This window comes from Echiichthys vipera, assembly GCF_963691815.1.
Source record: "Echiichthys vipera genome assembly, chromosome: 11".
Lineage (NCBI taxonomy): Eukaryota > Metazoa > Chordata > Actinopteri > Perciformes > Trachinidae > Echiichthys > Echiichthys vipera.
The window spans coordinates 3893681-3921157 of NC_139836.1; the positions used below are offsets into that span (position 1 = coordinate 3893681).

A 27477-nucleotide genomic window follows, 5' to 3' on the forward strand; every position below is an offset into this window, starting at 1 on the left:
TTATAAATAGATTTTGGCTTCTTGAAACAAAATCCTGATGATTTAAGAAATGAAATGTTCGTATTTATGATCATTTATTATCATGTTTATCAGTAAATAAAGTGTGTTATGTGTTCTTTTCTAATCTTTATAAAAGCAGTGGTGTTGGTGTGAAAGTGTGGCGCCCCCTGCTGGTGCATCTGTGAAGTCCAGGTTTATCATAACTTGTGATTTATTGATGTTTACTTTGTTTTGATTTGTTTGTTCTTCAGGAATCAAACTGGAGCCCAACAGAGCGTTTGTGCCCAGGACGGTGATCATCGGAGGAAAGGTGACGCGCGTGTTCATTATAAATATAAATATAAATATAAATGTATAATATATAATATATATATAATACGTGTGTGCTGCAGGCGGCTCCTGGTTACCACATGGCCAAGATGATCATCAAACTGATCACCTCAGTGGGTCACGTGATCAACAACGACCCGGCCGTGGGAGACAAGCTGAAGATGGTCTACCTGGAAAACTACAGGGTGTCTCTGGCTGAGAGAGGTGAGGAGGAGGGAGGGAGAGAGGGAGAGGAGGGAAAGGAGAGAGAGAGAGAGAGAGAGAGAGGAGGTACGGAGGGAGGGAGAGAGAGAGGAGGAGGAGGGGAAGAGAGAGAGAGAGAGAGAGGAGGAGGGAGAGAGAGAGGAGAGGAGGAGAGGAGAGGAGAGAGGAGAGAGAGGAAGGATGAGGAGGAGAGAGGAGAGAGAGAGAGGTGAGGAGGAGGGAGGGAGAGAGGGGGGTGAGGAGGAGGAGGAGGGAGGGAGGTGAGGAAGAGGAGAAAATAGAGAGGGAGGAGAGAGAGAGGTGAGAAGGAGGGAGGGAGAGAGAGGAGGTGAGAAGGAGGGAGGGAGAGAGGAGGTGAGAGGTAGAGAGAGAGAGGTTAGGAGGAGGATGAAGAGAGAGAGAGAGGGGAAAGAGAGGAGGGGTAGGGATGAGGAGGAGGAGGAGGACAATAGAGTGAGGAGGATGAAGAGTAAGTATGAGTAAATCTCCTAAAGTAGCGCCCGTGTTCTTCCGTGTGCATGCGCACATGTGCGTGTGCGTGCGTCCTGTCAGTGATCCCGGCTGCAGACGTGTCGGAGCAGATCTCCACCGCAGGAACAGAAGCGTCAGGAACAGGAAACATGAAGTTCATGCTGAACGGCGCTCTGACCGTCGGCACCATGGACGGCGCCACGGTGGAGATGGCCGAGGAGGCCGGCGAGGAGAACCTCTTCATCTTCGGCATGAGGGTGAACGACGTGGAGGAGATGGACCAGAGAGGGTGAGGAGGCGTGACATCACTTCCTGTTCAGTCAGACAGAAGCAGGCGACGCGTGTGCGTGAAAGTCTGAGTGACATCACTTCCTGTTCACCTGTGCCGCAGGTACAACGCCAGAGAGTACTACGAGCGTCTGCCCGAGCTGAAGCTGGCTGTGGATCAGATCCAGACGGGGTTCTTCAGTCCCTCAGAACCAGGACTCTTCAAAGACCTGATCCACATGCTGATGGACCACGACAGGTAACGCAGGACAGGCGGACAACAGGCAGGAAAGCAGGAAGACATTTTTTATTTTTTTTTATTATATTTTTATAATTGATTACAAATAATTATAATAATAATAATAATTAAATCATAGTATGTCAGAAATACTAAAATGATTTTTTATAATTAATTACAAATACTTTTTTTTTTAAATCAAAGTGTATCGAAAAAAAGTCATGTTGTAAAAAAAAGTCATCGTATGATTTGTTGAAATTTAAGAAAAAAAATTATAGTACGTCAGAAAAAAGTTGAAAAAAGTCAAATGTTAAAAAAATTAAAAAATAAAGAAAATTGAACATAAATTAAAAATCGTATTTTGTCGGAAAAAATTTAAAAAGTCAGGATAGTTAGTCGAATTTTTTTTTTTAAATCATAGTATATCAGAAAAATTTAGATGACATAGTTTATGGAAAAAAGGTCATGTTGTAAAAAAAGTTGTATTTCAATTTTTTTTTTAAAAGTCATCGTATGATTTGTCGAAATTTCAGAAAAATAATTATAGTATGTCGGATAAAAGTTGAAAAAAGTCAAATGTTAAAAAAGTTTCTTAAAAAAGTCGAAAAAAGTTAAAAATATAGTAAAAAATGTCGAAAAAGTAAAAAAAAAAAAAATTTAAATCGAAAAAAATTGAAAAGAAAGTCAAATGTTGAATTATTATTTTTTTTAATCGAAAAAGGTTGAAAAAAAATCATAGTATAGTTTATTCTATAGCCGAAATGTAATTTAATAGACTGCCGTCCTGTCCAGGGTGGACCCTTTTAACCCTTTTTAAAGTTGAAAAAAAGTAAAAAAAAAGTCAAATGTTGAAAAACGGTTGAAAACAAAAATCATAGTTAGTCGAAAACAAGTTTGAAAAAAAAATCATGTTGAAAGTTTTTTTTTTTAAATTGAAATAGGTTGAAAAAAAATCTTAGAATGTCGGGAAAAAGTCGAAAATAATCAAATAATTAAAAAAAAAATTTAAAATCGAAAAAAGTTAAAAATCATAGTATGTCGAAAAACAAGTTGAAAAAAAGTCATATGTTGAAAAAAATTAAAATGAAAAAAGGTGAAAAAAAAAGTCACAGTGTGTCAGACTGCAGCTTTATCTTCACTTATAAACGATAAACGTAAAGTTAACTGGTCTAAAATGATTCTCTGTGATATTTTCCTTCCTGATGGTGTCGTCTCAGCTTCTGTTTCTGTAACAGGGATTTAAAAAAGTCTTCAACATGTTCACAGTCATATGGAGCTTCGTCTGTGTGCAGCCCGGGGTTAGCCTAGCTTAGCACGGGGTTAGCCTAGCTTAGCCCGGGGTTAGCCTAGCTTAGCACAAAGACTGGCAGCAGAAACAGAAACATTCCTCCTGTTGTTCTTTAGTTTTAGTTTTATTCTGGACTCTAAACAGATGTGAATCGTTTGTTTCCTCCTCAGGTTCAAAGTGTTTGCGGATTACGAAGACTACGTGTGCGTTCAGGAGCGAGTCAGTGAGCTCTACAAGGTGAGCGCCCGCTTACTGAGCTCCACACAGTTATTCTGTCTTTTCTGACACATTAAAACATAAAACACTGATAACTAAAAGTGTTCCTGTTGCAGCCAAATTCTCCTTTTACAGAATAAAATAGAATAAGAAACATCTGTACTGCAGTAAATAACAACAACATGCATGAAACAATAAAGGGAAGACACAGGAAGAGACAAACATGTGCGTCATACTACGACACAGCGACAATATATAAATATAAATGTGTCAAAATATGTACAATACAATTTACACAACAGTGTTAAAATGTGCTGAAAATGGGAACTATTTATTTAACACTTTATTATAATTATTTATTTATTTATTATTGTTGATATTTCTGCATATTTGCTTCCATTCCTCAAATATTCAGTTTAATTTTGTATTTAAATTGTATTTTATTGGTTATTTAGTGAAGTCTGTAACTCACAGGGTTGTGTGCGATAACGCTTTTAGATACAGTTTAATAATAATAATAAATAAAATACAATGTATAAAGTGTAGACCTTGGACTTGTACCCTTATTTTATTAAAATAAATATATAGACGTAGCAGCATTTTCTATTAAAATAATTGTATTTTATTTGTTACTTAGTGAAGTCTATAACTCACAGGGTTGTGTGCGATAACGCTTTTAGATACAGTTTAATAATAATAATAGTAAATAAAATAAAGTATATAAAATGTAGACCTTGGACTTGTACCCTTATTTTATAAAAAAAAATGTATAGATGTAGCAGCATTTTCTATTAAAATAATTGTTTTTATCCTGATTTATCAGTGTGATCTGATTAAAAATAACCATAATAATAAAAAATCATCAAAAGAAACAAATAAATATCAGATAATAAACGTGAGAAATAACAAAACAATAATAAAATCCTAAAAAGATAAAAATAAACATTATCTACAATGATAAGAAGAAAGTATAGAGGGTAAGAAACTTGATAATTTAAACTACTTTTTATTTTATTTTTATTTTTTTTAATGTCTGTTTGATTGACGGCTCTTTTAACTACATTACCCATGAGCCTCAGCTGCTGTTACTATGGAGAAAAAACAAAGTGAAGTTTTTTGATCAGTTTTCACTAAATTTTAATCTTGAGCTTGAGGAGCTGTTGTGATTGGCTGTTTGTTAGTGAAATGCATCTTGGGAGTTGTAGTTTGTCTCTTTCATCCACAAACTATTTCCCTTCAGAACCCCAAAGAATGGACCAAGGTCGTGATCCGCAACATCGCCGCCGCCGGAAAGTTCTCCAGCGACCGGACCGTCAGCCAGTACGCCCGCGAGATCTGGGGGGTCGAACCGTCCGACGCCAAGATCCCGGCGCCCAACGTACCGTTCGAGTCCAGCAACGGAGCGGCCGACCCGCAGCGTCCCGGCGATTCTGCGGCAGGTATTTGATCCAGAGTCACAACTGAGATGCAACCGGAACACTCCGGAGGAAACAATCCACCCTGAAACTTTTAGATTTAATCATTTTTCTTACTTTACTTTCTCACCGTCGTGTCATTCATGCGAGTTTTTACAGAATAGCTAGCACGTTAGCCTTCCAAACGATTAAAAACACCATGAAATAGACGATAAAATGGCAAGAAAAGTCCGCAAACGGCAGCAAAGTCGGAGAGATTTGACGAGTTAGACTGTAAATCCAAAAAACGTAGATTATCATCAGTATTTAACACGTTTTAATTTATTGGTTCCTGTTTTTTGTTTTTCTAAATGATGAAAATGTTCCAATTTCTACGTTTAAACTCTTAAAGTTTGAAATGGATTGTTGGAAACTTCCGCAGCGACGTTTAAAAAGGAAAAACGGCAGCATTACAACGTTTATCAGTTGCTATGGAGACTCTTTTCACAACCGCTCGTTATGTAACGGCGCCAATTTGAGTCCATGATAATAACCCATTCTTGCACCATTAATAAGTTTGTTTGTGGATTTTTCCAGAAGCTTCGAGCTCCTGAGTTGCGATGCTAACGTTGGAGCTAACAGACATTAGCTTACGTTAGCTCCATTTGAAGGCAGCTTAGACATCTGTGACTCTTTAAACTCCTGCTGCTCCGTAACGTTTAAATTCAAAGTTAAAATGTCAGCTAACGCGCACAACTGTTACAAAGAACAGCTCATATCTTTGCTTTAAACATCTGTCATTTTACTTTTTTCTTAGACAAAACATCGGCTTTGTTTTCAGTAAAAAAACACAAAACAACTGATGATTCACTTTTGTTCCATTGACTTCCATTAAAAGTCAATAACCGAATTTAAATGGTGGGATTTTCTAAATGAAATAAAACAATAAAAAAAAGTCACGTTTGCTCCAATGACTGACAGTGAACCTTAAACCTTCAGTAGTAAACTTTGCTCCATTGACTTACATTAAAAGTTAAAAAAAACATTTTACACTAACTTACAGCTAATTGTTATTCTTCCAATGACTAAAAAACAAAGTCTCTAACCCAAAATACTGTAAAATTAAGAATTTTTCCTATTGACTTTCAGTGTAAATACAACATTGTTCAGTATATGTTTGACTTTTAAGCCTCCAGTAGAATCTCACCGGCCTAATTTCAGACTCATTGTTATTTTAGCCCAGCATTAAAACTCAAAACTTGGTAGAAGTCAATGAAATTTAGCAAAAGTGAGGAGGTGGTTCATTGTTTTTGTTACGTTACACTGACTTCCAACTGTAATCTTTGTTTCATTGACTTACAGTGAATCTTGGAAGTCAATATCTGTATATTGTTTTAGACTGGTTTGCCGTTGACTTTCAGATAAGCTGTGACATTAATATAAATCAATATAGACGGTAGAAGTCAATGAAATCTAATTTCTAAGTGAGGAGGTGGGGATTCTGAGTTTCCAAACACTTTCAACTGTAATCTTTGTTTCATTGACTTACAGTGAATCTTGGAAGGAATATCTGTTTCACTAATGAAAGAATATTGTTTTAGAAAAGTTTGCCGTTGACTTCCAGTTAAGCTGTGACATTAATATAAATAAATATAGAGGGTAGAACAAAGTTTGCCTTTTGAGCTCACCAAAGAACCCACTGACTTTGTTTCATTGTTACATTTGACCCCAACAGTAAAACGCCTAATTCAGTAGAAGTCAATGAAATTTAATTTCTAAGTGAGAAGGTGGGGATTTTGAGTTTCCAAAGACTTCCAACTGTAATCTTTGTTTCATTGACTTACAGTGAAACTTTAATTATTCGCAACTGGAAGTCAAAATCTTTTCCACTGATGAAAGAATATTGTTTTGGACAAGTTTGCCGTTGACTTTCAGTTAAACTGTGACATTAATATAATCAATAGACGGTAGCAGTCAATGAAATTTAATTTCTAAGTGAGAAAGTGGGGATTCTGAGTTTCCAAAGACTTCAAACTGTAATCTTTGTTTCATTGACTTACAGTAAAAGATACAATATTTGCCAAGTCTTCACAGCTGGAAGTCAATGTCTGCTCCACTGATTTATTGACTTTACTTTTACTGAAAATGTGCCATTATTCTCATTAACTCTTGTGCCTTACAGTAAAACAAGTGTTATTTTTTAATCCTCCAGTAGAATCTGAATCATTGACTTTCAGTAATATCCTCCGTTTCTTTAGTTTTATGTACTTGAAATCAAAATGAAGTGAACTTTCAACAGTCATCTTTGTTCCATTGACTTTAGTTACAGCTTGTAATTTGTGTCATTGATGTATTTCAATGACACAATCTACCCGGTAACCTGCACTGCTTTCCTTCCTTAAACTGAAACTAAAGATTATCGTCCCTTTTATTGAACTGATCGTCTCAAAAATGTATTTTTTAACTTTCTCTCTGATTACCGTTGACTTCACTCTCCAGACCTTCAAATGAAGAAAATTTTTAGGGATTGGTGCATTTTTTTCTGCACTTTATAACTTTATTCAGGCGTCTGACGGCGCAAATGCTGCGTTCAGGTCATGTGGGATTAAACACAGCCATCACATGTACGACTTTAGACCAATCACGTGATCGGAAAACTCAGTTAAAAATACTGTGAACTAACAATAAAGCACTATATTGTCATTGACATCCATTCAAACTGTTTTTTTTAAGTTATTAAATGCAAATGTTTGAAATTCTTACTTTTAAGTCTTGACAGTAGCTCTGACATGACTTGAACGCAACACAGTGGTCTCAGCCTTAAATTTCAGGTGCATTATGGGTAATGTAGTCCATTCAGAATCACTGTTTGCTCAACATGAATGTCAGTTCATTAAGTACTGTATTTGCTGCACTAATGTCTGTCGCTGAAAATAAACTTTTGTTGGACCTGTGACGTGTTTTTTTTTAATTGTTTTAAGCATTAACAGCCTCAGTGTTTGGGTTTTTTCTAAATACTTTGACTTTCTTAAAACTTTTCGACAAACTACTAAGAACATTTTTAACTCTTTTTCTACATACTTTGACTCTTTTGCAACATACTCAGCATCGGCAAGACAGTTTCAGCAGCTGACCACCTGAACAACAGTGAAGCCAGACGGGGAACTGGACATATTCGTTAACAACAAGCGCCTTGAGTTCCAGCAAGCCCCGCGGTACCTTGGCGTACGCCTGGATAGATCTCTATCATTCAAACAACACCTTGAAGAAGTGACGGCCAAAGTGTCATCAAGGGTCGTTCTCATTCGACGTCTCGCTGGTACTAGCTGGGGGGCAACTGTGCCCCAGCCTGGTGCAGAAGCCCACACGCCAGGAAAGTCGACACTGCCATAAACACCGCCCTTCAGGCCATAACCGGCTGCCTGAAACCTGCCCCTGTGTCCCATCTGTCAACACTAGCGGGAATTGCCCTGGCCGGCCTCCGATGAGAGGCTGCTACCCGTGCTCTTGCAAGGAAAGCCCAAAGACACAACTGGCTTATTCTGCACAATACCACCACAACAGCACTGCCTCCTCATAGACTGAAGTCCCACCACCTGTACAACAAGGCGGCACAAGAGCTGCTCAGGTCCATCCCTGAGGACCTGTCTACAGAGGCATGGCTGGTGGCAGCAGGAGTGGGAGCAACCGTTACATCCATGACCCTGGAGGCGGTCTTGAAGGAGAGGACCTGCCACGCCAGCAATGGACTCGCCGATGCTGAACTGCCTGGGAACTGGGGACGGACGCTACAAAGCGTCAAAGACCACTGAGCACATAATCACCACCTGTCCCCTGTATAAACCACCCTCAGAGGCCGGCCCCTTCGATGTGGGACCTGAGATGAGAATGTGGCTAAATTCTACTGAGCTGGAAGTTTGATGATGACACACGAAAGAAGAAGACGACTTTTTTTCAACATACTTTGACTTTTGTGTTTTTCCTGCCATTAAAAAAAACAACCACAGCTTCATAAAACAAGAAATATTTAATTATTATTCAAGTCATAACAGGCCTTCAAACTGAGAAGACTTTTTTTTTTTTTTTAAAGAAACCGGATTTCGAAAAAAAAGACATGATCAAAGTTTAAAATCACACAGATTGTAAATAATCAAGTTGATGAAATATTAAAAAGATAAAACGTGTCTCTGCTTGTTCTCCAGTTTGGTTCGTCGTCGCTCTACAGTACGTTAAAATCACTCAAATGTAACAGTCACCGTGGCAACCCTGTGCGCTGTGAAGCCAGTGCGAGAGGAATAAAGAGGAATGATGCGTTTGTTCAGTTCATGCGAGAATATTTCAGTCCGATCAGCAAACAAACAGTGATGTGCGTTTGTGTGTGTTACGTTAAGTGTGTGTGTGTGTGTGTGTGTGTGTGTGTGTGTTCAGGCTGAATCGTCCGTCTGTTGGTGAGCTGTGCCGAGGAAATCGCTGCAACAAAACACAACAGATAATCGTTAGTGTCGCATTCAGAACAAATAAACAAACAAACAAACAAACAAACAAGACCAAAGGGGAAAATCCGCTCATTATGAATAAAGCTGAGATCATGTATCAACAAACACGTCTAAACAATACCACAACTTCTTTATCAACATACAATACTACAACTTTTCTTAAAAACTTTTTTCGACATACTATACAAAGATTATTTTTCCACAAACCGACTTTTTAAAACCTTTTTTCAACATACTTTGACTTTTTTTCAACACTTTGATTTTCCTTTTGCGTCCAATACGCCTGAAACATAACATTTACATGTCAAAAGTCAAAGTATGTTGAAAAACAGTCAAATTATGTTGAAAACAGTCAAATTATGTTGAAAAAAAGTCAAAGTATGTTAAAAAAAATCAAAGTATGTTGAAAAAAAGTAAAAAAAAGTCAAAGTACGTTGAAAAAAGTTGGAAAAAATGTCAAACTTTTCTCAACATGCATTGACTTTATTTTTACTTTTTCCACATACAAATCTACTACTTTTTCCAACAAACTATATCATGACTTATTTCCACATACTCTAAAACGACTTCTTCTATACATAGACTGTACTGTACTTTGTCATTTGGGGGATAAATGTAGTGGAATTCAAAACAATCATTTTTCTGTGGTCGTGTCGCTGATACCTGAGGATGTTTGGCAGCTCTGGGCTCCTATAGATGAACTTGTGCCTGTAAGCCAGAGATGAGGGGAAAGGAACAAACTGGACCTTGTGACCGCTGAGGCTCTTTGACTGGGAGGCCGCGTGGTACAGCTGCAGGAGCAAACAGCTACAGTGTTAATGCCCGAAAACAACATTTATCTGCAGTACAGACAGCATTCATTCATCTTCAACCGCTTGTCCCTGTCGGGGTCGCGGGGGGGGGGGGTGGCTAAGCACTACCACCAAATCACTGTATAAAAAACATCTTGTTTGTGTGAAACGCTGGTACCTTTTTGCCGAGATGGAAAGGAACCACACTGTCGTCCTCAGCGTGGAGGATCAACACAGGACAGGAGATGTGATTCACACTGAATCGAGACAAGGCAAGAGGTAAACGTTGCATTCAGGGACATTAACGCAGTTTGTGTAACATCACACATCAAACCCAATCAGTTTTTTCATGAGGAAAATCTGTCTTTTGAAAACCAAATTGAGCCGAACTGAAAAACTCAGGTTAAAGTTTGGTTTTTTTTGTATAGAAATAAATGTTGTTTTTCTTTTAGTGCTAGAAAAAAAAAAGCATCCGAGCCGTTCTTTTATCTGTTATTGACTACGGTGATATTTTGTACATGCACGCAAACACGTCATCTTTAAAAACGCTGGACTCTGTGACCACGCTGCTTTACCATTCATCTCTGGTTCTGGTTCTGAACACACCAACGGGAATATTCCTGGTTAAATAAACCGTAATGAAAAACGAAACAGTAGGAGCACAGGATCAAACGTACTTCTCATCGCTGGCGAAGCGGATGTTGTTGGCGGTGATCGGGTCCAGGAAGAACCAATCAAAGCCGGGCAGGTATCTGTACACCTGGAACACAGAGACACACACTGAGTACCAACCAAGCACACACCTGCACCACCTGTACGAGTGTGTGTGTGTGTGTGTGTGTGTTACCATGGAGAAGGGGTGGCTCTTGGCTTCCTCTCTGATGTTGGTGAACGGCGACTCTAGGATCAGAGCGTCAGGAGGACTTCCTTTAAATTAAAACAATAAATATTAAAGTCTGACGGCGAGAGAGCGTAAAGTCGCTGACGCACGCTCCTCGAGTCTGTTTCACTCTGTGGAAATGTTTGAGTCATGTGCACGGTGATCGATGCAGATCACACAGGCTTTATGTATTTATAATTTAGCATCACGCTGAAGCTTTTATAGGAAATGCTGCAATAATAACAGACTTAAGAACAGTTATAACAGCGCTGAACACCGCAAACACCTTTACCTATGATGGTACATGATGCTCAGGGTCTCTGCAATCTACGTTTTTTGTTCTGTCTCCTTAAGCTGCTACGGTGTGTGTGTGTGTGTGTGTGTGTGTGTGTGTGTGTGTGTGTGTGTGTGTGTGTGTGTGTGTGTGTGTGTGTGTGTGTGTGTGTGTGTGCGTGCGCGTGTCTCTTACCTCTGTCACACAGACGTCTGACTAGGTTGGTGGCAACTCTGAAAAACAAAACAATCAGATTTAATTATAAAAATCACTGAATTGAGTGTGAGTGTGTTTTTGCGAGAGAGAGAGAGAGAGAGAGAGAGAGAGAGAGAGAGAGTGTGTGTGTGTGTGTGTTACCCCGTCCCCAGAGAGTGTCCCCAGACGTAAAGTGGCGTTTTGTCGTCCAGCCGCTGTTTCAACCAATCGTAGAGGAAGAGAGCGTCTGATGTCATCCCCCCCTCTGATGGAGCGCCGTCCGAATCCCCCCAGCCTACACACACACACACACACACACACACACACACACACACACACACACACACACACACACACACACACACACACACACACACACACACACACACACACACACACACACACACACACACACACACACACACACACACACACACACACACACACACACACACACACACACACACACACACCCTTTAACTGCACTGACAGCATTAAAGCGTCTTCTCTCGTTAACTGAATGGAGCAGATTTCTCACCTCTGTAATCGAACGTGACTACATGGTAGCCTAAAGAACTGAGGACCTGAAGGAAGACAGGACAGAGGAGAATGTGAGACACACGCGCCCCCTACAGGTGAACAGACGCAACTGCAACAGGTGAAAAACAGCTCAAACTCACCTTGTACAGCTGAACTCGGTGGTCTCCTCCTCTGCAGAGAAACAGACAAAGGGTCAAACAGGGGTGTGTGTGTGTGTGTGTGTGTGTGTGTGTGTGTGTGTGTGTGTGTGTGTGTGTTGAGTTGTTTTTTAAGGACTTTGAGTCAAAACGACTTTTTAAGCAACTAAAAAAATGTTTCTGCAGCTTGTTGTTGTCTGCTGAGGGTCAAAGGTCACACTCTGCAGCTCAGTGTGTGTGTGTGTGTGTGTGTGTTTCATTTAAAGACATGGATTTGGATTTAACAGATTTATCAAGAAATGCAAGGTTGTAGAAGTTATTTGTACTTTAAATGCATCTGATGCTATAAATATACTCCATTTTGAAAAGATGCCATTTGTAAAAACAAAAGAAACTTGTTTCTATTTTATTTTATTTATTTAATACATTTTTTATATTTTTCTTCTTTGTTTAAATGTCATTTAATTCCCTTTGTTTTGTTGTGTCGATGCAGGATTGTAAAATGGTGTTATATACTATTTGACTGTGACTGCGACTGTATTTTAATGCTGTAAAAATAAAAGTATTATGGGAAAAAACAACAAAATTAAATGAAACTTTAAGTGTTTTCTCTCTGTGACAACATTTACTGCTACGACACCTCTTCCAAAGTCAAATTCAAGCACTTTTCAGGCATTTAAAGGTGCATTTTCAGGCTTTTCCAGCACCTTAGAGCCGCGGTAAATTGTTATTATTTATATACGGGATATTAGGACTGGGCTGATGGGATGCAGCATGTTTTCTGGTAATTCAATAAATAAATAAAGAGTCTGTATGAAATGACAAAGTTGCATTTTTCAAAGTGGGTCACCTCGTCCCTGCGTTTCCATGGAGATAGAGGATGACGGAGCGGCCGGAGCTAAACGTGGAGTCGAACCAGTCGCCTGGTTTCCCCTGAGCTTCTCTCCACATCTGAGCGGGAACCGTGTGCCTGAAACACAACAACACATCATCATCATCATCATCATCATCATCATTATTATTATTATTATTACTATTAATAATATTATTATTGTTATTATTACTGTGAGTTCAAGATGTGTTCCTGTTGTGGTCATTGATGTAAAGAGTCCGGGTGACATTATAAATATAATAATCTCCAATAAATCAAAACTAATTAATTAAAAATGAATAAAATACTAAATTATAAATTAAATAGCTCAAAATAAAATAATAAAAAATACATACAAATTATAAAATAATAATTATAATAAAAAATTAAATTAAATCAAAAGTAATCAACAACAAATTAAAAAATAATTAGAAAAAATAGTAATTAGTAAAATTAAATCGAATTAAAAATTAAAATGAGTAGAAATAAAACAATTAAAATTAATTAATTCAAATTAATAAAAGTATAAGTGTCAATAAATGTAAATACTTATAAAAACAATTGAAAATCATTAAAAATTAATTAATTCAAAGTAATTGAAGGTAAACTGACAATTTAAAAAATACAAAATGTAAATACTTAATTAAAGGAAAATTAATTAAAATAAATCAACATAATTAAAGTTTAAAGTAGTCAAAAATAAATAAGTGTAAATACTTATTACAAGGAAAATTAAAATTAATGACAATCAAAAATACGTTAAAACTTAAATAAATTCAAAGTAACTGAAAATAAAAAATAAAATGTTAATACTTATTAAAAGGAAAATTAAAATGAATAAAAATAAATCAAAAATAACTTGAAATAAAAAAGGACTTAAAAAGAAAAAATTAAAACACATAAAAGTAAATAAGGAGAAATATTCAAGTTAAGTGCAACTTTACTTTAAAAGTATCCGACACACGTGTGTAAACTGTGCATCCTGGGTAATCAGGTTAGACCCAGCTGTGTGTGTGTGTGTGTGTGTGTGCGTGTGCGTGCGTGCGTGTCTGTGTGCGTGCGTGTGTGCGTACCAGACTCCGATCCTCTGTTGGGTCTCCGGCTCCAGGTAGAAGTTGTGTGTGTGGTTCAGACCCTGGTCCAGAGGTCTCTTCAGGTCGATGAAGTAGGGCATCCTCACTGTGGGGGGGAGGGGCGTCACTGACAGGTCACATGACTTTCTGACTCACACACTCCTGCTACACCAGCCTGTCAATCACTCATGCGTGTGTGTCTCGCCCACTCAGACAGGTTTCAGGTTTCACTCGTCTTTAGTGCAGCAGGACCTTTGACCCGCTGACCTTTGACCTGCTGACCTCTGACCTGCTGACTGAGACACACGCCGTCCTGTTCATGATGCTAATGCACCAACAAAAACACCACGGACAGGCGTGGCATGACCTTTCTATAGGACCAGGGGCCCTAAAGTGTGCAGTGTCAGAGTTAATGCGTAAATGCGGTCACATCACAAAATCAAAACCTGTGGAAATATATATGCGTACAGGCAGCAAGAAGTATTCTCCGAGGCCCAGGTAGTGTGAGTACAAACGGGCCTGGAGGGGGGGACAAGGACCCTAAAGCACGGGGCACGGGACGGAGACACAGTGGGAGTGCGCCCTCAGAGACTTTTCTTTCTTTAGTTTCAAACACTCACCGAAGTTGAGGAAGACGAGTTTGGCCTGGATGGACGGACAGAGTTTGATGAGGAAGGGGATGGAGACGTAGACGACCAGCAGCCACAACATCATCCTCTTCAGCTTCCCCACCAGACCCAACCTGCACACACACACGCACACACACCTGTTACAGACCTATCTTCTTCTATTTTAGCACGTTTTTTACATTTTTAGTCTCTTTAACGGCTGCTTTTTAAAAGTTTTTAAATCCTCTAGTTGCTGTTGATGACTCTAAATCACCCGTAGGTGTGAATGGTTGTCTGTCTCTGTTCGTCTCTATGTGTCCTGTGATAGACTGGCGTCCTGTCCAGGGAGGACCCCGCCTCACGCCCGATGTCAGCTGGGATCGACTCCAGCCCCCCGTGACCCCGACCCCGGGATAAGCGGTTGAAGATGAATGAATGAATGAATGGTTGCTGAAAAGTGCTGTGTAAATAAACACCACTGTGTTAAATCATCATGTTTAGTTACATATTAGTTAATTTTAGTTATATTTATAAAATAATATAAATATTTTTCTTTCTTTGGAATAAATTTACACTCTTTTCCTCCCTTAAAAATGTTGGAAAGCACAGAATCAGATTCTGGTTTGTTCACTTTCTGACTCGTTAAAAACAGACGTGAGAAACAATCGTTGCACAAACATAAAGAAATAAAAATAAAAACATAAAGTTCATCTTTCTCCTGTCTCCCGTCTGAAGCAGCTTCACTCATCTCTTTAAAGATAAAGGAGACACTTGGGCCTCTGCTGGTGTGTGTAAGCCGAGCGTCGCTCTGATAACCTGCAGTCAGAAACACGACCCAGCCGCTGCTCCATTATTCATCAGAGCCCGTCAGACCCTGAACGCACCACAGCATGAACTGGTGTACGGCTCCTAATCCAGAGGGCTCGTCTCACTTTATATTATTTTATATAGATGCAATCCTCATTTTGCATTATTTTATGATTGATTTGAATCTATGTTCAGTCGTTTTCCATCATTTTGTGTTTGTTTTGAATCTTTTTTAGTCATTTTGAATCTTGTGACTTTTTTGCACACTGCCCCAATGCTCTTAAGAAAATCATTTTCGAAGATACAGAATGTTTCTTACTCCGCTCAGCGCATTCAGGTTGAGATCATCAGAAAATGCTGTTTACTCGTCAGTTTGTGTTTCTGTGTCACATCTGCTTTTACAGCAGAAACGGTTTTATTTACGTGAGCTCAGAAAGTGTCACCTTCACTGTCGGCAGAGACTCTGTGACTAACGTGTAAACTTGTGTTGAGGCTGCTACAAGGAAATAAAGTGCTGGTACAGACCAACTTTACCTTCCATTCCTTTCAATAATCGCCCTGTTTTCTAATCAAACGTACGGCTGAAAGACACGACAGACTAGAGAAAATAAAAATGTGTACTTATCAACAGAATGAGTCATCGTGTCGTTACTTCCTGTGCACAGAAGGAACATTTTAAGCACTGAAGCAAAAGTCAGGAGGTCAAAAACATGATGGTTCAAAATAAAGACGTCTAAATGCATGATGCACGGATTATTTACTGTGAACCTTTGAGTCTTTAGTCCGTGTTTTGCACATTATTCAGTCAATATTTTGCACTTTTTAGTCAGTGTTTTGCACATTATTCAGTCAATATTTCCCTGGACTTTAGTCCGTGTTTTGCACATTTAGTCAGTTTCACCCTCTTTGTTTCAAACACTGTGCAGTTCTTTTTTTAATTTTAAAGCAGATTTATTTTACATATTTTTATTGTAATTTGAAAACATTTTTGACTTTTGCAGAGCTTTTTTAAACGTTACCTTCGTATCTTTATTGTTATAAGTGTGCACCCATACACCAGTTTCTGACTGACCCGTCATTAGTCACAGACGCTCTTTACATGAGTCCAGGGGGGACGGGACGATATCAGCGACCTGCTGTTGTGAAACACTGAGAGAGACGAGACGCCATGCTCCAGAGGGAGGAACAGATAGAGACCAGTGCAGATAAAGAGACACGGAGAGATAAAACGCTGCTGACGCTCCGAGAAACACAAGGTTATTCTGTCTTATTCAGTCGATGCTGACGTGGACGTACAGGACAGAGATCTGCTCCGGGACAAAAACAGAATCTGTTGACAGACTGAAGCACGATCAGACACTGATGAAGCAATGTTTCGAATGTTCACACACGACATCAATCTGCTTCTGTATCTTGTTTGTTTCTTGTAGTTTCTTTATCGATTGATTTTATTTAAGTTTAAGTATTCTGGATTTGATACGGATCACGTAAACGGCATATTCCGCTTGGATTTTCCAACTAAGACACGTGAGATGTGCTGATATTATTCTTTGGACACAGACATTCAGAACATGTTCTCAGTCAGTGTGCGACACACGCCCTCCCGTCTGTTTACAGTCGGCTCTGTGCGTTTGTTGCACACAAACAGTTTGCAGGGTAGAGGGTGGAGGGTGGAGGGTAGAGGGTGGAGGGTGGAGGGTGCATGCCCAAAAGAAAAGGAGCAGAAACACACCTGCTTTTAAAAACACTTGGATGTCAACAGGTTTTTGGAGCTTTTCAAGAAGCAAGAGGGGACTGCGTCGGCCGTCATATCGCTATGATTCACAGATATTAGAAGGGAATCATCATTTTGCTTTTTCTCATATTCATTTTATAATTATGTTGTGGTTTGTAATAAATATTTTATTTCCTAAAGAGATATTTTTGCTGACTTAAATGCAGCTCTGTGTCGTGTCAATATGGGCGGGGTTTGCAGGCACACGGAGCATCAGAGAGTCTCCACTGAGAGTCCGCTGGGTGATGTGAAACACGTCACTTGGCGTCATCACAATCCTCAGAAATGCTGAGTCAGTTGGCGGACCTCTGCTGCAAATCTGTGTTGGGATTTCCTCCACGGACAGAATCCAACTATCTTCCCACAGCGCCATGATACAGGGGCCGCATTCACAAAACACCTTAAGGCTCAGAGTACGTCCTAACCTGCTGTTTTACGAGTAACTCTTAAAAATACCGGGCGCTTCACTGCTAATTTTAGGACTCTGAACTTTTTAACATAAAGTGGCTCAGTAGTAGAGTGGGTCGTCCTCCATTCGAGAAATCAGGGGTTCGCTCCCCAGCTTCCCCGGTCCGCACGTCGAAGTGTCCTTGGGCAAGACACTGAACCCCGAATTGCTCCTTGTGCTGCGCATGGGTGTGTAAATGTGGTGTGAATGGTTAGATAAGATGAATGTGTGAATGTCTGTGTGAACGGGTGAATGTGACAAACACTGTGAAAGCGCCTTGAGTAGTCAGAAGATTAGAAAGGTGCTTTATAAGTACAAGTCCATTCACCATTTACGTCACAAAGCATTTAAGCGCCAAAGTAGCTCCCTAATCTATGAAAACGTAGGAGTCCTCTCAAGGATTCACTCAGTGTAAATGCGGAAGGAGCTAATGTGGCTGCTGCAGTCGACATTATGTAGAGATTAAATGAAAGTGAGCTTTTAAAAAGGTATGGCCTTAATGGAGATGGCTCTATGAACATGGTAGAGTCGGTCAGGGACGCCGTCACATCACCAACCAATAACAAACACCCAATATCACCGCAAGTTGGTACACCTCTCCACTGTCTGGCCACAGGAAAAATGCAGCTGTGCAGCTCAGACGATCGCAGCGTCTCTCAGCTTAAAAGCTTCATTTGTACACAAAAAAAAATGGAGTTAGTGTGTTTATAAGTTTAATTTATTGGGTAGGACTTGATCTGTTGAGTGGTGTTCACTATGGGCTTGAAATGTTCTTATAGAATAAAGTAGTTTCAGTGTTTGACTGCAGTTAAGGATCTGAACACTTCTTCACAGCTCTGGTTTTATGAAGTGTGACGATCCTCCTGAATGTACAGAAGAGAGTTGTGGTGTGTGTGTATGTGTGTGTGTGTGCGTGTGTGTGTGTGTGTGTGTGTGTGTGTGTGTCTATAATTCATAATTATTAATACTTCACGTCAGATCACAGGATTAAATAAAGTCTTACAGCGACTACGCTTTCATAAACGCTCCGTTCTGCTGCGTGTCCTTCAGTCCAGAGCAAGAATTTCCACAGTCGAGGAACTTCAGGGAGATTAATTCTCTGCACCATCACACACACACACGCACACACACACACACACACACACACACACGCACACACAGCATTACTAAGTGTGTGGGTGTGTGTGTGTGTGTGTGTGTGCGCTCTCTCGGGCCAGTCGGCCGGTCGTAGGAAGCTGAGCAGCAGCTGGCAGCGAGCCTGCGGTATTATTAGCCAATGTGAAGCTGCGTGCTACAACCTCAAGGTCACACAGAGGTGAAGCCGCCGCAGAGAGGTGGAGGAGCGAGCGACTGAGCCTCCTTCAGCCGCCGGAGGAGAAGAAGAAGAAGGTGGAGACCAGGACCATCATGTGGGCGCTTTATTTAATGGATATTAAAGATATTACATCGAGTTATTGTCACGTATTATAATTTTAAATATAAACAAACATGAAACAAGGACAGTAAAGTACGGGAGCCTCAAAGGGTCACACGTACATTTTATTTCCTGTTTTCCCGAGATAATTAATTTAAGAGATAATGATTTTGTGTCATTTTGGTGTATTTTTCCACTGTTATCATGAACATGACCTGATTCAACATATTATGCAGGTTTTCGGGGCGTTCTTTGGACACGTGTACAGATATTTAGGGTTTTTCTGAGTTTAAGGGCACACTCCCACTGTGCCTCCGTCCCGTGCCCCGTGCTTTAGGGTCCTTGTCCCCCCCTCCAGGCCCGTCTGTACTCACACTACCTGGGCCTCGGAGAATGCTTCTTGCTGCCTATACGTCATCACGCCGTAACACGTCACACGCATTGATGACGTCATGGCGATGCGTGGCTTTGTTTCCAGATCTTTCCGTAGACCTTGGAGTTTTTGTGCGTCTTGTCGACTGTTTTTGAATCTTTTCATCGACCAAATCAGCAGTAAACACTCCACCTCCGCATCACACCAACGTGAACCTTTCACCGCCATTGTTTTAAATGTCCGTGCATGGTCCCTCCTTCTTTTTTCTACGTCCCAACAGGCGCACAGGAAATGACCTCAGAACCGCCGCAGGCCTCGTGCTCGTACACGTGCAAACGTGCTTTACTAAAGCCCACCTCTCCCAAACGGGCCGTGGACGGCAAGCGTGCTGCTCCTAGACGCGGTACGGTTGCACTCACACTGGTCAAACGAACTAGACTTTAGCCGTGACACGTGCTCGGGCACGGTACGGGTGGACAGTGTGAGTGCGCCCTTAGTGGTCGTAAAACATTGATAACATCTACTTGGGTCATTAAAATTGGGTAGTGTGTTTGTTGTTGTTGTAACGTTAATGTTCTTGTGTCTGTAAGGTGCTTTGATGTGACTGTATTTGTGCTGAAGCTCTCAGAGAACGTTTTCGACCCTGTTGTTTGTAGCGTCTCTCCTGTAAAGCTGTAGTGCAGCTTAGTAAAGTCATGATTTGAGAAACACTGAGGACTCTACGGAGAATTTCTCTCACTCAGCCCCTGAGAAACTAAAAACCGTGAAGCCTATAAACACTTAGTGTGAGTGCTGCCTTGCGCTCGTTCTGTCTGCAGCCAGGAGACGAGTCTGCTCCGTTACAGTGACTCTGTCCTCGAGGATGACGGTGCATTGGATCAGAACTGCTGCCTCAGCATTTAACTGACAGAGAAACAAACGTCTGTTTTCACCCGAACAACAGAGAAACAGCAGGAAACCTGAGCCGCACCGCAGCGACCCGGTTACAGCCACGGCCGTCATTAGAGCTGAGATAAGAGATAAGATACTTTATTTATTTTACTCATCTGTGTAGAGTTAGAAAACCAAACACTTTGATGCATTTAAGAAAGCAGAACTGCACGTTTCATTACTCTTCTTAAAGAAAGTACACATTTAGTTTGTGTACCCTCGAGAACACGATACGTCAGGGTTCCTGCACCTTTTAAAGGTCAAATTCAAGCACTTTCAAGCACTTTCAAGGTCCATTTTCAAGCTTTTCCAGCACCTCACAGCTGTGCGTACATACATACTGATAATGATTATTTCACTTCTTAATTTCAAGCACTTCATTTAAAATTTAAGCACATTTCAAACCTTGTAAACATTCAAATTCAAACATTTTTAACGATTTCAAGCACCTGTACGAGCCCCGACAACTGTTCAGTATTTAATTTACTGTACACTGAGACGGGCCACAGCTAAAAATAAACTTATATTAAAGCATACTTACATATTCATACATGTTTATATAGGTAGCTATATTGTACTCTGTGTGTCATCTTCAGTACGTGTGTGTATGTTATATATTATAATATTTTATTCAGATAAATATCTTTGTAACAGAATGATGCTTTGGTAGATAGGGAACAAGGGTAATTGAAGAATGATTAATTAAGTTATTATTAGTGTTATTAATATAAAGATAGAAGGCAAAATATTTCAGTAATATTTATTAAAAAGGGGGTGGAATAAAATAAGTTTATACTTCTTCCCACTCCTTTTCAGTTTACTTTGCTATTGTACATTTATTTTTCCTTTTCTTTATGACTGCACATTAATGTGTGATCATTTTGTTTTTTCACATAATCAAAATAAACTATCTAAACTAAAAAAAACTAAATAAACTATCTTAACCAAACTGAATATTTTGTGCGTGTAATCACAGATTCCCACCGAACCGCTGGTCAGTGAATGCAACAGAATTATTTTACACCTTTCTTAAAGTTCCAGGGAAAGAAAAATACATTTCCACAGTTTTAATCCTGTGTTAATTGTTATTTTATCACTTAATGTGTCAAATATGAATAAAAAAAAAAAACAATAACAGCAAAACAGCTCTCTGTGCTGAACTCTAACTCCGCCAACTTTTTAGCAGCAGGCGAATCAAACATGCAGATGATTTAAATCCCATTACACCAAATACTCAAATACTCATTTCACTGGTCTCCAACTTCTGTTTCACTTCCAGAAAAAAACACACAAACCTTTCACACCAATGTTTCCAAACCTCCTGCAGAATTACAAAATAAAATGTCTCCGCTCTGCCTCATTTCCTAATCTCTACGGTGAGGAGGAGGAGGAGGAGGAGGAGGAGGAGGAGGAGGAGGAGAAGGAGAAGAGGAGAAGGAGGAGGAGGAGAAGAAGAAGAAGGAGATGGAGACGAAGAAGAGGAGGAGAAGAAGAAGAAGGAGAAGGGAGAAGAAGGAGAAGGAGAAGAAAAGGAGAAGGAGAAGAAGAAGGAGGAGAAGGAGAAGAAGAAGGAGAAGAAGGAGGAGAAGGAGAAGAAGAAGAAGGAGAAGAAGAAGGAGGAGGAGGAGGATGAGGAGGAGAAGGAGGAGGAGAAGAAGAGGAGGAGAAGAAGAAGGAGAAGGAGAAGAAGAAGGAGGAGAAGAAGAAGGAGAAGGAGAAGAAGAAGGAGAAGAAAGAAGGAGGAGAAGAAGAAGAAGAACTTTATTAATCCCGCAATGGGGAAATTTCTCTGTTATTTTTCATGTTACACACACATGCACAAACAGGACCTATATACATGCAATTAAGGAGAGATGTCAGAGCGAGGGGGTTGCCAGTGACCGGCGCCCCCGAGCAGTTGAGGGTTCGGTGCCTTGCTCAACAGCACAAGTCACCTATGGACTGAGCTACTGATGCTTCTACAAATGTATAGTTTCAGCCCTCAGAAGAGGCCGTGACACACACTTCGGACTTCTTTAGACGCTGACTCAGACCAACAAACTTCTTCTTTCACTAACAAAAAAAAGCTGCAACCTGAACTTTACAACCACATCAGCAGCGAGGTCACTTCCTGTCTGGGCTCACACGTTAAAGAGCTGAACTCCCGACGACGTGTCACTTCCTGTCGGTTCTTTCACTTCATATGACTGGGATCTAATTTTGACTACCGCTGCTCTTTCAATCTACAACCTGCAGCACTTTTAAAAGTGACGTTCTGCAGTTTGAGCAGCGTTACAGAGAAGGAGTGCAGCAAAAAGACGACAGAACAAGTTAATTAGTTGGAAAAGACCGTTTTGAACAAGCTGCCATGTAATCAAACCTGCGCACTGACGATAAACGTCTACTAAAGGGGCTTTCACCGCGAGGTTGGGCTCAGAAACCCAGTAAACGGCTATATCGACGTTAGCATTAAAACAACCGTTAGCTCGTAAACTGCCTCTTCACAAACCTGCTGTGATGCTGATAAACCTTCATCTCTACGTTTTCTTACAACTTTAATGTAACGTTTAATGAAACTCGGACAAACAATAGCTCTTCCTCCATCTTTTTTACCGGTTTGATGTCGCTCCTCTGGTTGCCAAGGAAACGCAAACGTCACACTCAAAGCTGCGATCTCATTGGTGGAGATTTTTGAAAAGGTCAGCGGCAAATCTGAGCAGCGCGCATCTCTACTTTTGGGCAGCGCCATAGCACATGAACAGAACGGCTGGCGAAAAGCGTCTTTACCACGTATCGTGTGTACGGGCCTTTAGCCTTTTAGGGCGCACTCACACTGTCCACCGTACCGTGTCCAAGCACGTTTCACGGCTAAAGTCTAGTTCTTTGACCAGTGTGAGTGCAAACCATCCCGCGCCTCGGAGCGAGACGGTTGCCGTCCACGGCCCGTCTGGGAGAGGTGGGCTTTAGTAAAGCACGTTTGCACATGTACGGAGCACGAGCGTGCGCACGTGTACGAGCACGAGGGCCTACGGCGGTTCTGACGTCATTTCCTGTGCGCCTGTTGGGACGTAGAAAAAAGAAGGAGGGACCATGCGCGGAACATTTTAAAACAATGGCGGTGAAAGGTTCACGTTGGTGTGATGTGGAGGTGGAGTGTTTACTGCAGATTTGGTCGATGAAAAGATTCAAAAACAGTCGATAAGACGCACAAAAACTCAGAGGTCTACGGAAAGATCTGGAAACAAAGCCACGCATCGCCATGACGTCATCAATGCGTGTGACGTGTGACGTGTTACGGCGTGATGACGTATAGGCAGCAAGAAGCATTCTCCGAGGCCCAGGTAGTGTGAGTACAAACGGGCCTGGAGGGGGGGACAAGGACTCTAAAGCACGGGGCACGGGACGGACGCACAGTGGGAGGGCGCCCTTAGTGGACGTTCACTGTCGGTGGCGTTTGATAACATTGCAGCCGGTTCACAGCTCGTTACTGGAAGCGTTAAAAATAAAAGTTGTTGCCATTACACAGAAATACATGAAGTTATAGGAGAGAGCGAGAGAGAGAGGAAGACTGTGTGTTGAGCGGCTCGGAGACTGTATCTGGGTGTTCGTTTTGACCAGCATGCTTTGCAGCAGTGTCCTGTGTCAGCAGGCGGCTCCGCGTGTTCAGGTCGACCTTGAGTCAAGAGTTTAAGCTGCAGCGAGACTCTAATGAGGATTAAACAGACGAAGAAGAACAAGAGGGAAGAGTTGAACCTGACAGGAGAGCTCGGGTTTAAAAGGTCACGTTTCAAACATATAGAAATAAAACAATGTTCTTTCTGTGTTTGATCGTTTGCAGGATTAACATTTTCATGAGAATCTATAAATTAAAACGTATATTCTTTCAAAAGCTCGTTTAAAATACGTTGTTAATCTAACCGCAACTTTGAACTTGTTTAAATGTTTTTGGTGCATAACAACAAATAAAGTAAAAATAAATAACTACTGTGAAAAGTCAAGAGTCATTAAATATTAAATACATTAAAAGTTTGTGTCGTTTCTGTTTGAAAAGGAAGAAGAGGAGGAGGAAGGAATAGGAGGAAGAGTAGGAGGGGGGAGGACAAAAGGAAGAGGAGGAGGAAGAGAAAGAAGAGGAAGAAGAGGAGGATGAGGAAGAGGGGGGGAGAAGAAGAGGAGGACAGGGGGACAAAAGGAAGAAGAGGAGGAGGAGAAAGAAGACAGGAAAGAGGAGAGGAGGAAGGAAGAGGAGGGGGGGGAAGGGGAGGAAGAAGAGGAGTAGGAGGAAGAGGAGGAGGAAGGAGGGGGAGGAGGAGAAGAAGAGAAGAGGAGGAGGAAGGAGGAGGAAGAAGAGGAGGAGGAGAAGGAAGAGGAAGAAGAGGAAGAGGAGGATTAGGAAGAGGAGGAGAAGAAGAGGAGAAGCAGGAGGAAGAGGAGGAGGAAGAGGAGGAGGAGGACAAGAAGAAGAAGAGGAGGAGGAAGGAGGAGGAAGAAGAGGAGCAAGAGGAGAGGAAGAGGAGGAGGAGGAAGAAGAGGAGGAGCAGGAGGAAGACGAGGAGGAAGAGTAGGAGGAGAAGAAGGAGGAAGAAGGAAGAGGAGAAGAGGAGAAGAGGAGGAGGAGCATCTCTCCCAGTGTGTCCGTTCTCCTCTGCCCTCAGCATCAACAGAACTCTCTCTGGATCTTTGCGTTCTCTGTAAAAACCCTGGAGACGCTCGTGGTGAAGATCCCGTAGAGCAGCAGAGGTGCCTAATAAAGTGGCCACTGAGTGTAGTCACAGACTAAAACTGCACGTTTCCGTCCGTATATAAATAAAAACGACTGCGTTTGAGTAACGCTTGGTTATTCCCTCTTGTTTGTAATTTCACGTTAAAGTTTAAGCAAAAAGACACAAAAATGCGTAATTGCTGACACAATAAGCCGGTCACATTTACATTTAAAAAGATATAAAGTGGAGGTCGTACAGGATCTGCAGCTTCCAGTCGGACCAGCTCACCAGAGTCACTGAAACCAGTCACACCGGTCGACTTGATTTAGTTATATTAGTTACCCTAAATATTATATTCTTTTAGACTGTGCTTATGTTATTGAATATGTATTTTAATGCATTTCTATAATAGTATTATTACTTATATTTTATTTATTTGTACATTTTAATATATATATTAAGTATATATTTTTTTATTTCACTTTAGTTTCACATTTTTATAGTTTTACATTTTAATTAAATAAATGTAGAATAAAAGATAAACAGACTTCTGTATTAAATTATTTTATATTTGTCTTATTTAAATCCATTCTTAATAAATAAATAGATACAGTTATTGTCTTTATTTACATATTGCATTTTTTATTTCACTTTATTTTCAGAATTTCTTATTTTACTGTGTTTAATTATTTACTGTGTTTAATTTCTTATATTTTCACAATTTTATGTTTTGAGTTAATATATATTAAGCTTTTATTTTTTATTAAATATGTAGAATAACAGTTAAACACAGACTAGAGTTCAGTGAATGAGCTCAACTTCTGTATGAAAACTGTTTTATATTTTACTTATTATAATCCATTCATATTGCACTTTAAACTAAACAAGCATCAGTACTAAAATATTTTATATTTTTTAAATTAAAATCCATTTCTATTAAACTTTAAACTAAACTTAAGAAGTATCAGCATTCAAATATTTTTTATTTTTCTTATTAAAATCCATTTCTATTAAACTTTAAACTAAACTTGACAGGTATCAGTATTCAAATATTAATAAATAAAATAAAATGTATTATAAATAAAATTAAAATCCATTTCCATTTAACTTTAAACTAAACAAGTATCAGCATTAAAAATATTTGAAATATTCCTTATTATAATAATTTCTATTGAACTTTAAACTAAACTAAAGTATATTCTTCTAAACTGAACCTTTCTGTCGTTATGATGTTTCCGTCATGTTGTTGTTGTTGTTGTTGTTGTTTTGTAAATAAGAATAAACAGACCGGGTCCGGGTCCGGGTCTTACCTCCTGAACGGCTTCCCCATGCTGCCCTCCTCTCCCGGGCCCTGCCGGCCGCCCTCTGCGGGCCCCGCTGCTCCCCTGCCGGGACGCTGCTTCAGGTCCGGGTCGCTGTCCAGCAGAGTGCCGGTGGTCCCGCTGTCCTCTGAGGTGTTCCGCTTTCGCATCACTGGAAACGGTTAAAACAACACAAACGTCAACCGGAGGTTAACCGGGGGATAACCGGGCCTGTCAGCGGGGAGGAGGCCGTTAACTGGCCGGGCGGCGGAGCGGTCAGAGCGGGAGAGGACGCAGCTGAGACCCCGCTGTGCCTCCAGCAGCTCGAGCTCTCTGTCTGCACTGAGATCCGCAGAGAGCAGCTGATCAGCACCGAGCGCCGTCTGCAGCCAATCAGAGGCCAGCAACACCAGGCTGCAGCCAATCAGAGGCCAGAAACACCGCTGCGTTCACGGCCTCTGGGGAGCATCGGAGCAACGAGCACCAAAACAAAAACCGTTTTATGGAAAATGCTGAAGCTACACAGAAAAAAAGCGTAATGTTTGCAAAGAATATTCAAGAAGCTGAATATATGCAAAAGTATGAAAAAGCTGAATATTTGAAGAGAATTTAAAAAAGCTGAATATTTACAAAAGTATAAGAAGATGAATATTTGCAGATAATATAGAAATATGAATATGTGCAAAAGTATGAACAAGCTAAATATTTGAAGTGAATAGAATAAAAGAAAAACAGAAATATATACAATATTAAGTCTAAATCTTGTGTAATGATTTTAGAAACTGTCAAACTTGTCTGACAGGGGTTCGACCCTGAACACAACATGGTTTCCAGTTGTTTCTAGCAAACATTGAATCTATTTTTACTTGATTTAATCTTCAGTAAAACCTTCAATGTTGGGTAATTCGAGTAGTGACTGTTGCTGAACTCAAAAAATACAAATGTCCCAAAATAAAAACTAGATATTTACCATTTCAGAGCAGCTTTTCTTTCCCAGGTTACGTGAACGCAACACTCCACTAGCGCTAGTTAGCAAAGTTAGCAGCTAAGCTAATCTGTTTAAACTACGATAAAACACTTTTGTACAGTTTTATAACAACACGGAGGTCTATCGGCCTGAGCTGACACCTCTCGGCCTGAGCTGACACTTCTCTGCCGTCAGTGGAAGCTGTCGGACGGGTTTATTTTTAGCCGAGGGCGCTGTTGCTAACCGGAAGTCAGATTGCGGAGGTTAAAAACTGCGACGTTACAACAATAAAATACGTGTTTCCACTCAGAAAACATAATAACGAATAAAACACAACACCCTTACCTCTCAGTCAGTCGGGAATAAACATTTTTAGAGTATGACTGTTGTTACATTTACGCGTTAAACGTTGTCCAGCAGCGACAACTCGCTTTTGCGCTGTTTCGAAGTTTGTCCCATCGCGGCCGCCGGAGCGTCGAGTAATATTGTGACGTCATCATAACGCTCA

The 27477-nt window shown here is 40.5% G+C and overlaps 2 protein-coding genes across 3 annotated transcripts in view; one reads left to right on the forward strand and one right to left on the reverse strand.

Moving 5' to 3' along the window:
* The window catches only part of pygb (phosphorylase, glycogen; brain), a 20015-nt gene extending 12653 nt beyond the window's left edge, over positions 1-7362 (forward strand). The window contains exons 14-20 of the mRNA XM_083923191.1: positions 140-155; positions 252-310; positions 393-534; positions 1087-1294; positions 1397-1531; positions 2969-3035; positions 4255-7362. Coding sequence (XP_083779317.1) covers positions 140-155; positions 252-310; positions 393-534; positions 1087-1294; positions 1397-1531; positions 2969-3035; positions 4255-4461 — 834 coding nt within the window. The 3' untranslated portion in view covers positions 4462-7362. The remainder of the gene's footprint in view (positions 1-139; positions 156-251; positions 311-392; positions 535-1086; positions 1295-1396; positions 1532-2968; positions 3036-4254) is intronic.
* Positions 7363-8416: 1054 nt separating this feature from the next.
* On the reverse strand, positions 8417-27432 carry abhd12 (abhydrolase domain containing 12, lysophospholipase). Of its 2 annotated transcripts, none has more exons than XM_083922865.1 (14): positions 27315-27432; positions 26012-26174; positions 14286-14407; positions 13666-13771; positions 12572-12691; positions 11725-11755; positions 11583-11628; positions 11207-11339; positions 11045-11082; positions 10543-10622; positions 10373-10455; positions 9874-9952; positions 9568-9695; positions 8417-8878 (listed from the first exon to the last, which is right to left on the reverse strand). In XM_083922865.1, the coding sequence occupies exons 2-14, from the start codon at positions 26170-26172 to the stop codon at positions 8833-8835; spliced, it is 1173 nt and encodes a 390-aa protein (XP_083778991.1). In that variant the 5' UTR covers positions 26173-26174; positions 27315-27432; the 3' UTR covers positions 8417-8832. The 2 variants fall into 2 exon arrangements, with proteins under 2 accessions (XP_083778991.1, XP_083778990.1); XM_083922864.1 differs by lacking the exon at positions 27315-27432 and adding an exon at positions 26973-27147.
* Between the last annotated feature and the right edge of the window lie 45 nt (positions 27433-27477).

Excerpts from the sequence above, each read along its gene's own strand:
- abhd12 (XM_083922865.1), bottom strand. The coding sequence starts at position 26,172 with ATGCGAAAGCGGAACACCTCAGAGGACAGCGGGACCACCGGCACTCTG. Across the intron at positions 12,692-13,665 it reads CAACAGAGGATCGGAGTCTG|GCACACGGTTCCCGCTCAGA; the intron begins GTACGCACACAC and ends GTTGTGTTTCAG. Across the intron at positions 8,879-9,567 it reads GAGCTGCCAAACATCCTCAG|CGATTTCCTCGGCACAGCTC; the intron begins GTATCAGCGACA and ends GTTTTGTTGCAG.